General features: G+C 39.0%; 1 protein-coding gene across 1 annotated transcript in view; it reads right to left on the reverse strand.

Annotated features, from left to right (window-relative positions):
* The window catches only part of ALKBH8 (alkB homolog 8, tRNA methyltransferase), a 57,560-nt gene that overhangs the window by 23,047 nt on the left and 22,113 nt on the right, over positions 1–12,400 (reverse strand). The window contains exon 8 of the mRNA XM_047071377.1: positions 956–1,062. Coding sequence (XP_046927333.1) covers positions 956–1,062 — 107 coding nt within the window. The remainder of the gene's footprint in view (positions 1–955; positions 1,063–12,400) is intronic.

Consider the following 12,400-nt stretch of genomic DNA (forward strand, 5'->3'; position numbering starts at 1 on the left):
TTGCACAGCAGCCTTCTATCATAGGGTTTGGCAAACTTTTTCTGTAACAGGATCAAATAGCCAATATTTGAGGCATAGAGGGCCATGTACAGTTTCTGTGACATATTCTCTGTTGCTTTTGTTTCTTACACCCCTTTAAAAATGTAAAAACCAAAATAATAATCACAATCATAATAATCCTAAATTAAAAAAATAAATAAATAAAAATGTAAAAACCATTCTTGGCTCAAGAGCTGCACAGAACAGGCTATGGGCTAAATCTGGCCAACAAGCCATAGGTTGCCAACCCCTGATGTAATAAATACACTTGCTCTTAGGAAAACTGCAATGAGGCATGGAAGAGTAAAGGATCATAATGTCTGCAACTTGTTCTCGAACGACTCAGCAATAACAATAATAATAATGATAATATGTACAAGAGAAATAAAACACACAGTAAAATGTTCACAAATGGTAAATCTAGGTGAAAGGTGAGGGGAGTTCATTATACCATGCTAGCAACTTTCCATTAAACTTGACTTTTATCAAAATAAAAGGTTAAGGGGCGCCTGGGTGGCGCAGTCGGTTAAGCGTCCGACTTCAGCCAGGTCACGATCTCGCGGTCCGTGAGTTCGAGCCCCGCGTCGGGCTCTGGGCTGATGGCTCGGAGCCTGGAGCCTGTTTCCCATTCTGTGTCTCCCTCTCTCTCTGCCCCTCCCCCGTTCATGCTCTGTCTCTCTCTGTCCCAAAAATAAATAAACGTTGAAAAAAAAAAAAAATTTTTGAAAAAAAAAAAAAAAAAAAAAAATAAAAGGTTAAGATTTACCAAAAAAGGGGCATAGATATCTCTGGGGATTTCAACCTGGACACCTCAATGTGCAGACATGGGGCCTGGTTCTGGCAGCTCAAGCAGGAGAGAATGAGAACTGTCACAAAAGAAGAGGTATTCTGTCATCAAGGTCACTTCAATACATACCCATGTGTCCAGAGGTATCTAGATTCTCCGGTCATCACCAGCAAACTCCGACGAGGCAACATAACGGGCACCGTGATGCCGTCTGGGTGCTTAAAGTCCATGACAACCTTGAAGGAAAGACAAAAGCATAAAGATGAATCAAAAATGTCATGTACTCCAAGGGTGAGAATGATTAATTGATTCTGGCTTTCCAGGTTAACAGGGATTCAGACATGATAATGCTTACAGAAGAGTATAGCACGGTGGTCTTCAAACTTCTGTGCACATAAAAATCAACTGGATGGCTAAAAAACACCCTTCATCCATAGGCTCAAACTTAGCAGGTCTAGGATGAGGCCCAGGAATCTGCATTTCTAACAATCACCCCAGGAAATTATGATGCAGGTGGTCTGAGGACCATACATACAATGCAAAACACGAAGGCAGTGGTCAAATGCTAGGACTAGGGGCTGAAACATTCATATCCTGACTCTTCCATTTACTTGCTATATGACCCAGGACAAGTCAGTTAACCCCTCCGTGCCTCAGTTTCCTCAATCCTTATAGGATTGTTACATGAATTAAATATATAATGGACATAAAAGACACTATCTGGCACATAATATAAAAATTCTATAATTTAATTATACACAGGATATTAATAATTAATAACACCCCCCGCAAACAACTATTAGATGCCTATTCTCATATAACCCATTTTGCCTTTAAAGTCATGCAACATTTTGGATACTGAAGGCTAATTTATAGGAGACAATCGAAGAACACAGGAACATTTTCAGTAACTCTTTCTAAGTTGTGCTCAAATATTATTATGAATAACAACCTATTAAGATACAACACCAGGAAACTATTTGTCCTCAGGAACCCAAATGCCAAAGAGTTCAGTCTAAACATAGCAGCAGCTGACAAAGGTGACTTTAAAAGGCACACCATGGGGCTAAAAAATATTTTTAAGTGAACAATTCAATCCACTTGAAAAATAAATATGACAATGAAGTATCAGCAGGATGAATGGAACTTAGCAAAGCATCTTTGTTAAAGGTGAACTTCTAGCACAGTACCTCGCATAACAAGTGTTACCGACTATTATCGGTTCAAAGTAGACAGCAGATATGAAAATTCCTCGTAAACTACAAAGAATTATAAAGACCCAAGGTGCTTTTCTCCCTTTCGCATCTGTCCTGGGAAATAGGGAAAATAAAGCGAACTGACAGAATTTCATTTTCTAACAATTATCTGTTCCAAATGATCACTTTTGAAATTTCAAAAAACCATGCTCTAAAAATATTCTATTTATAAACACTGCAGATGAATTCTTAAGTTGTAGGGTGAAGTATAATGATAGCTGCAACTTTCCAAAATGTATACGTAAGACGATGGACTGATAAAAGAATGGATAGACGGACAACTATTCGATAAAGCAAAAATGTTAAAAAGTTAACTGTAGAATCTAGGTGGTACATACATAGGTATTTGCTATACAATTCATTCTATTTTCCTATATGAAAATTTTCATACTAAAAAGTTGAGGGAAAGGGAGAAAAACCCACTCTGACCCATTTTTATTTTTTTTTTAATTTTTTTTTGGTAACATTTTTATTTATTTTTGAGACAGAGAGAGACAGAGCATGAATGGGGGAGGGGCAGAGAGAGAGGGAGACACAGAATCGGAAGCAGGCTCCAGGCTCTGAGCCATCAGCCCAGAGCCCGACGCGGGGCTCGAACTCACAGACTGTGAGATCATGACCCGAGCCGAAGTCGGATGCTCAACCGACTGAGCCACCCAGGCGCCCCTGACCCATTTTTAAACCAACACATGAAGGTTTCAATCTTCTGAAGAAAAACTAAGGTCCATGTAGAGGACAGAATGACAAGCAGATTTATTAATTTTTTTTTTATCAGAGAAAATCATTTGTGGCTTAAGGAAATGAAAACTGTTGACAAGAAACTATTCTGAGAGACTAGACTCCCATTTATTCCTTAGATGAATATTTATTTTTCACTGTGTGAGCTTTCAAAGGCCACAATGGTAAGTGAGAAACATGTCCTCGCCTGCCCAGAGGTTACAGTTCCTGGCTAATTAACACTCAACATTTGTTACAAATCTACAGTGCCTATTTACTTGTAAAATGCAAACACATTTCCTTCCATCAACAGAGAGTAATGATCTTAAAATTGGGAAATCTCAGTTTAGACAAATGATCAGAACTAACAAGACAAGTATGAACTTGATGCTAATTATTTGGGAAATATTTGTCCTGAATACAGAAGCCAAGTTTCAAGGAAGAAAAATACACTACCAAATAAGTCAAATTTTACGGGAATTAGGTTAGAATATACATAATACTTACCATTATTATTGATGATAATCATTATTAGTTTGCTAGACAGGCTCACAGAACTCAGGAAAGCAGTTCACTCACTGTCTACCAGTTGATTATAAAATGATATTGTAAAGGATCCATACCCTCTCTTCTGTGCCCTCTTCCAGCACCTCTGCATGTTCATTGGCCCGGAAGCTCTCTGACCCCCAGACTATCGGGATTTTTACGGAGGCCTCATCATGTCGGCATGACCAGTTACTAACTCTATCTCCAGCCCCTCTCGCCTCTGGAAAACAGGGAACGGGACTGAAAATTCCAAGATTCTGACCTCGGCTTGGTCTTTCTGGTGAGCAGCCACCATCCAGGAGCCCACAAGGAGTCATCTCACTAGAACAAGACACTGCCATCCCCCAGGGAATTCCAAAGGACTTGGGAAGTCTGTGTCAGGAACCCGGGTGAGTTACCAAATATTAGAACAAAAAATGCTCCTAGTACTCTTCTTATTTAGGTAATTTAGAAGTGTTTTTGGAGTTCTGTGCCAGGAACTGGGGACACAGACTAATATACCTGTTTTCTATTACCTCACAGGTATACAATGTGAGAGTTTGGTTTTTTTTTAATTTAAGAAAGTAATTTTTATTTATAAAATTTAAAAAAAATTAAATTTTTCTTAAAACAGTTCATCAAAAAAGACTGTCATTATCATCATATTTATTTAAAGTATCTGTATCTTAACTAAACAAGGCTTGTTAATACAAAAAAAAAATAAATAAATAAATAAATAAAAAACAACTTTTTAAAAAATTCACAAAGGATTCACAATCAATAACGCTCCCTGCAACTGCTGAATCATTCTGCCAATGTGACAGCTTTGCTCCACAGGAGCTTTTTCCAATTATTCTTTTTGGTTTTACCTATTTTCCTTATTTTCCGAGATGGCAGAGTCAATAAAGATCAAGGTCCCAGCAAGCTCGTGGGGCATGATGGAGAATAATGTTCAGTTCAAAGCAAGCAAACAAAAAATCCTAGACTTTCTGATCTTATAAAACCTTTATGCATTCAAAGTACAATAGAAGTGAAAACCCCAGACACAGCCATCACTCTATCCTCAAGGAAAGATGACTCATGACAGAAAAGTACACGAAATAAATAGATCTCCGTGTCGGCTAAACAGGAAAATGAGGAGTACATTGCTACTGGGAGTATTTCCAAGAAAGAAGACAAACTTAATGTGGATCCTTACTGGTTCGAAAATTGGGTTGAGATCACGAACATTCTGAAACCCTGAATGGCATATGCACGAGAGACAATATGATGTAAAGCATGACATGTGAGTCACAGAGAACGATGAAGACTGATAGGGTGGAAGTCACTATGTCTGACTGAAGAAAATATCCCACAGCTGAGAATGTAGCAGGAGCTAGAGAAGTCCACCTGTTCCCCATTTCCTGCCAAATATAAATCTTCTGTAATTGCACTGATGTTTTCATTGGATTCAAATGAAGCAAGAATTTGCTTATTTTAAATGGCAAACAAGGGGGCTCCTGGGAGGCTCAGCTGGTTAAGCGTCCAACTCTTGGGTTCAGCTGAGGTCACGATCTCATGGTTTGTGAGTTCAAGCCCCACATCGGGCTCTGAGATGACATCGTGAACCCTGCTGACGATTCTCTTTCCCTATGTGTCTGCCCACTCAATCTCACCCCCACCTCTATCTCTCTAAAAAATAAATAAATGAATATTTTTTAAAAATGGCAAACAAGTGACTCTACATGTTTCATCAGGGCCATGTCTACCACATTTGGACAAGGGGGAAAGGAGAAAAGGAAAAAGGGAGAGAGTCATGAATGCAAATATACAAGACTGAAGCTATAAAGTATTTACAAAGAAATACAGGTCATGTCAAAAATGTCTGTTTACATACTTTCCTTGGACCACAAATACAGAATCCCAGTGTATCATGAGATATATAGTCCATTGTGGGGGAGAAGAGGAACTTAGAACATTTTTAGTAAAACAAATAATAGTTTTTTGTCTCTCTACAAAAAATGACGCCCCTAAATGTGTACTTTGCTAAACTGAAAAGTAGCTGGAAGAAAAGCCTGCTGATATGCCATATTATTCCAGGGCAGAGGAACTAATAGGAATTTTGTCTGGGACACTTGGAGAACACTGGCTGATGTCAATGACCTTTCAATCTCTTACCCATGCCATATAAGTCTGCTTAGTTTTCATCCTTTAAGGCAAGTTAAAATCAAAGACCAAAACAAACCTATTTCCCTTCCTGGGATCCTATTGGCAAGATAAGTTTCCAAACAACAACAAAAGCAGGAGCCTTGAAATTTGCTAAATTTCTTGAAAGCTGAGAAGTCAAGATTACCAAGTCTTGTGAAACTCAAAGGAAAGAAACTGTGGCAGCCACACACCCTGAACATACTAGACCCACGGTCTCCCATTTGAAAATCGCTGAAAGAAAACAAACTCTACTCCCTTGTTGCACAGTCAGAAGCAATTTTGTAACGTCCAGGCCTCAATATTCTTGTCGTGAGGGGCAAAGTCGCGCATTAGAACATACAGATGAGATGGTACTTCGTGGCACAGCAAAGTGGTCCTTCAAGAAGTACGTGCAGGAGAGAACTACCGCTGTGGCCCAAATGCCCTCGTTCCCCACTGCCTCTGAGAGAGGATGCGAGAAGCAGAGCATCATCTGAGCTTCCGGTGTGAAAACTTTCCCCGCTGGTCAGATACCACGTCTGCATTTAGGCTCCATACCTGGGAACCTGCCTACAGTAGTGGATGTGTGAAACAAGCAAAATCAGGCTAAAATTTCAGAAGAAAACACCACAAACAACTCTAGAGCGAATGCCAGCAAATTCCACCTTTCGAATACAACTCTGTCTTCCAAAACTAGGTCTCCACTGCTGAAAGAATAGAGGCTGGCATCTCTACATCTTCCCCAAATACACATGATTTTGAACCATTTTGTCTGGCTGAGCTCAAGTAGAATATAAAACAAAAGTGGAAGCATTTTTTAGTTTAAATGGTCTAAATACATTTGCAAAAGGCACAAAAGAGAGCAAAGTAAACACTGCACAATGGAAGAATACGCTGCAAAAAGAAAAGATGCTGAATTGGACACACTGTAGCCACCACTGAATATTATAAATGCTTAGCTTAAATGTCTGTAATATATTCATGCTCACGTGTTTGCACTGGGACCACTTGCTATCAGCTTTCATTTACCACACGGAGGCTTCATTCCTTTGCAGGAACTGTAAAGTGAAAATCCACATCCCCCAAAGTCGAAATCCAAAAACAAGAGACAATCACAAACCACTTCAGTAAAATTAAGTTTTGCTTTATATATGACAAAACTCCAAAGGTAATGAAACATTTTAGCTTTAAAAAACATTATTTGGGGGCACCTGGGTGGCTCAGTCGGTTAAGCATCCGACGTCCGCTCAGGTCATGATCTCACGGTTCATGGGTTCAAGTCCCACGTCGGGCTCTGTGCTGACAGCTCAGAGCCTGGAGCCTGCTTTGAGTTCTCTCCCTCTCTCTGCCCCTCCCCACTCATGCTCTGCCTCTCTCTCTCAAAAATAAACATTAAAAATTTTTTTAAAAATTATTTGATATTTTATGCTTATTTACTTCTTACATTCTGTCTAGTAGATTACACTCAACAAATATTTTTGAATGAATAAATGAATGAATAAATTCACCATCAACAATTTATTTGAAAAGAATAGGGTGATGTACCTTACATTTTTGGACAGAAAGCTTCCAAATTCCATTTAATTCTTTTCTGAGCTTTCCTCCTTAGGCAAAATAAGTTAACAGATTCACATACACAGATAACCACAATGAGACAGCTAAAGCAAAAAGAACAATAGTAGTCATGAGTATATGAAGGGAAGGGAAGGGGAGGGGAGGGGAGGGGAGGGGAGGGGAGGGGAGGGGAGGGGAGGGGAGGGAAGGGAAGGGAAGCCAAACAAGTATTAAAGAGTTAAAGACGTGGAGAAAAGAGAACGCTTGTGCACTGCTGCTGGGAATGCAAACTGGTGCAGCCACTGTGAAAAACAGTGTGGAGGTTCCTCAAAAAGTTAAAACTAGAATTACTCTCTGATCCAGCAATTCCACTTCTGGGTATTTACCCAAAAGAAATGAAAGCAGTAACTCAAAAAGATATCTGCACCCCCATGTCCACAGCAGTATTATATACAACAGTCAAGACATGGAAACAATCTAAGTGTCCATCAAAAGATGAATGGATAAAGAAGGTGTGATATTTATACACAACGGAATATTATTCAGCCATTAAAAAGAAAGAAATCCTGCCATGTGTGACAACATGAATGGACTTGGACCAGGAGGGCATTATGCTGAGTAAAATAAGTCAGACGAAGACATGCCATATGAGCTCACTTAATATGTAGAATATAAAAAAATTAAAACACCAAACTCACAGATAGAGAACAGATTGGTGGTTGCCAAAGGCAGGGAGTGCAGAGTGGGTGAAATGGGTAAACAAACTTCCAGTTATAGAACTAGTAAATCGTGGGGAGATAAGGTACAGTATGATGACTAATAGTAATACGGTGGTGTATATATGAAAGTTGCTGAGAGATTTTAAAAGCTCTCATCACAAGGGGAAAACACTGTAATCATATGCAGGGATAGATGCTCACTAGAGTTACTGGGACTCACTAGATTTACTGTGCTGATCATTCTGCAATATACACATATGCCAAGTCATTATGTTGTGCTCCCAAAACTAATACAATGTTATATGTCAATTACATCTCGATTACAAAACAAAAAAACCCAAAACTATGAAATATACACTAAAACAACAACAACTCACTGCTGGTGCGATGATTATGGTACATCAGTGTCAGCAGTAGGGGTGGCAGCAACAGTAGCTGCCGTTATTGTTGAATTCTTCTCAATTCTGTACAATTAAAATTCAAAAATTATATGCCAACTTCAATCTGTGACAGAGAGCACAGAAAGGAGGTGACTTCTCCATGGTCCATTAAGAGTTACCAGTAGGGATGAACTACAACCCAACTCTCCTGACTTGTCCAATGATGAACCCAATCCCTGTGTGAAAACATAAGGATCTGGACACAAGACACCCAGACTTTAACTTTTTCAGTTTCTAGCACTGCACTGGAACATTTGATTGAATGATGATTACAACTGCCATCGGGTGCCTATATTACCTCATTTCTATTTATTTTCTGTGAAAGATTAATATGAAATCCTACTGCCTTTGAAGTTGATATTGTACAGATTTAGCATTTTAACATTTTCTAACTCAACGACTCAGAATTCTAGCTAAATACCATAATTGTCTGTAAGCCTTCTATAAATATAGAGAACTGGCCTTCATCTCAGACATTCTGAATCAGAATAAACCACAGTACCTGCTCTGGAAAAAGATAGTCTAGATAGTCTAGAGAAACATCTCTAGATATCTCTAAAGAACAGAAATGAACCACAGGGACCTCAAATATATAAATATCAGAAACAGGCTATAAAACAAAAATTCTTACCAAGTTTACAGATATAAATGCTAAACCTGAAAATTTCAGCAGAGAACTGGAAATGATTGTTTTTAAGGACACTGGAAATTTGAAGAAAAACCAAGTAGATACTCTGAAACTGACAAATACCATGACTGAAACTAGGCCACTGATGAATGAGTTTAACAGCAATCAGACATGGTTGAAAAAAAGAATTAGTGACAGAAGAAAACTGTCTCTAACAAAATACACTAAACACAGAAGAGAGGACAAGCAAAATAAAGTCTATAGAAAACAGGCAGATGGACAGAGAACAGAACAGAGGCAAAAATCTATAGGGATAATGGCTCAGAGTTTTCCAAAATTGATGGGGAGTAAAAAATCCACAGGTTCAAGAAACCCAATAAGTCCCAAGAATAAATAAACCCATAAAAATAAACAGAATAATCAGGCACATCAACATAAAAGTACAGGAAACACAAGAGAAAGAAGAAAATCTGAAAAGAAGCCAGAGAAATAAACAAAGTCATGGGAGTGATAATGTGAGCCACAAGGAAGTCAATGAAGTCTTGCACGCACTATAGGAACTGCCAACCTCAAATTCTATACCCAGTGAAAATAGCCTGAAGGATGAAGGTGAGGTGAAGACACCTGCAGACAGAATAACAGGGGCAGCCAGCAGTGCACCTGGACTCAAGAAAATTTAAAGGTTGTACATTGTGGAAGAGGAAAATGATCCCAGATGGGAGGTCTGAGATCAAGGAATGAAGAGAAAAGAAAATGGTAAGTATGTCTAAATGATCACTAATGGTATAAATCAGGGAAGTAGCTAAAAAAAAATGAAGAGAATTCAACTGCACAGTAATAACAATATGTAAATTATAATGGAGTCTCAGAGTTAAAGTGTTCTGAAGTTCTTATACTATTCAGCAAAAAAGTAAAGATTCCAATTAAGCTTCAACTCTGAATGAATCTCAAATAATTGTGATGAATAAAAGAAACCATACAGGAAAGAGTACATACTGCATGACTGCTGTATAAAAACTCTGGAAAATACTATGTAATCTAAGATATTAAGGAACAGGAGGACACAAGGAAACTCTTGGGGATGATGGATATGTTCATTATCTTGAGAGTGGTGAAGCTTTCATGAGTGTTTATTTTAATATGTGCAGCTATTGACAATTACACGTAGGAGCTGTTCTTGGAAGAAAATATTGTGGGGTGCAGTGAAAATAGTATTTGAAAGCAAAATTCACAATTTTAAAAATGTACGTCAAGAATGTTTCCCAGGTTCTACACTGATCGACTGGAGGAAATTAAACAGAGCAGGGAACTGAGGAAGAGACAAAGTCTGTTTTGTTTTGTATGGGAGAATAGCAGTGGGTGGAAAATGGCTAAAGACAAAGATAACAAGTTCATATTTAGAAAAAAGAAAACATCTTTTAGAGAGCTGGATATTCACATCGAAAATCTGAGGTGGGGACGGGGTAGTCAAGGCTGGAAATGTTTTTCTATCTCCCAAATTGCTTGTGAAAATGCTGTTCACATCAATAAAAGCTCTTTTAAGGAAGGAGCCAAGATGGCGTAACAGCATGGAAGCTTTTAGTGCGTCTTGTGTCCATGAAATACAGCCAGACCAACACTAAACCATCCTACACACCTAGAAAACTGATTGGAGAATTAACACAGCAATGCACACAACCTGAACCACAGAATTCAGCAGGTACATGGCACGGAGAGCTGAACTTGGGGAGTGAGAGGCCGCAAAATGTAGGGAACTGCTTTTGTGGGCAGAGAGAGGACAGAGACTGGGGAAGGGGGGAGAATACAGGAAAAGCACCCCTCCCCAAAAGCAGTTGGAGAGAAAGCAGAAAATTGGAAACAGCCGCAGGGACTAAACTAAAAAGGGAGAAAGGAGAAAGGAGAGGGTTTAAATTCCATTAAGACTGTAAACAAGGGGAGTGCAAAGGCTGCAACTCCACAGCTCAATACCTGGAGGTGCTCTGGTGGGAAGGGTGAATCCCCAGGAACAGAGCAGGGTCTGGGAGGTTCTCAGGCCACACAGGGAAAAGCAGTTCCACTGCTGGAAGGACATTTGGTAGAGACTGTTGAAGCCACCTGGTCCCAGAAGACCCCGGAAGGTGGCCACATTCGCCGGTGCTGGGACAAGGTCGTTAAGGGTATAGCCTGGTGCCAGATTTCGGTTGCTATTTTCCATAATCCCTGAGACGCTGCTGCTACGCTATATCTCACGAACTTTTTCTGGGGCGGGCTGGCATCTGGCTGCAGTCTCGGGGCACCGGCAACAACAGGGTCCAGTGGGCGTACCTGGGTACAGCCTATATTTGGCCATTGCTTGGTGAAACCCTCCTGCAGAGGGGAGGAATGGGTCAAAGCCGCAGCCCTTGGAAGTAAGGGGCCGGGGAAAACAGCCGCATCTGAGACAAGGCTTGGGAGAGAGGTACTGCCTGGGGTCTGGTCAGAGAGAGTAAAGAAGCGGGGAGTGGACGAGAGCTGAAGGCAGACGACGGTGCGCAATTGCCTATCCAGGAGAACACGCTGGGCAGCTGGGTGGCGCCATTTTCACCGCTCCCGCACATGCGCGTACACAGCTACGAGCCCCGCAACAATCCACCCCAGTAGGCTAGCAGCGCCATCTAGTGGACAGCGGAGCTGTTATACCGAGTCCCGCCCAACTGGGACAGCTTCGCTCTTCAAGAACACAAACCTCACTGCCGGCTTAATTTATGGACTGTAAAGAGCTACACAGACTGACTTCTAGGGGAAAACGAAGCAATTTCAGTCCTACTTCAATCTGTTAGCAGGTTCATCTATTCAATTTTCTTTCTTTTTCCTTTTTCTCTTTTACAAATCTTTTCTTTTTCTTGAATACAGAAAGAGAAAAAATTCATTTTTATTTTCAATTTTCATTAAAAATGTCTTTAATTTTTATTACTATATTTTTTCTTTTGTGTAAATTTTTTCAAATTCTACTTTACTTCCATCATTTTAGTTTAGTCTACTTCAGTGTATTCACCGTTTCAAATTTTCAAACAATTTCCTTTTTTTCCTTTCTTTTTCTTTATTGTTTCTTTTTTTTCTTGAATGAAGAGAAAAACTTCATTTTTACTTTCAATTTCTATTAAAAATATTCTTATTTAATTTTCATTACTATATTTTTTGCTTTTATGTAAATTTTTTCAAATTCTACTTTACTTCCATCATTTTATTTTAGTCTACTACACCGTATTCACTTTTTCAAATTTTCAAACAATTTCTTTTTTCTTTTTCTTTTCTTATCTTTTTTCTCTTTTTTGTTTCTTTTCTTTTTTCTTAAATGCAGAAAACAAAAAAATTCATATTTATTTTTAATTTTTATTAAAAATATTTTTCTTTAATTTTTTTCTACTGTATTCTTTACTTTTGTGTATGTTTTTTCAAATTCTATTTTACCCCCATCATCTTGTTTTAGTCTACTTCAGTGTATTCATCTTTTCAAATTCTCAAATGATATCCTTTTTTTTTTCTCTCCCACCCCCCTTTTTTTTCTCTAATCTGTCAAACCACTTTCAACACCCAGACCAAAACACACC

This window comes from Lynx rufus, unplaced genomic scaffold (assembly GCF_022079265.1).
Source record: "Lynx rufus isolate CCGP_SWC_20201006 ecotype Redwood Valley unplaced genomic scaffold, mLynRuf1.p SCAF_9, whole genome shotgun sequence".
NCBI lineage: Eukaryota > Metazoa > Chordata > Mammalia > Carnivora > Felidae > Lynx > Lynx rufus.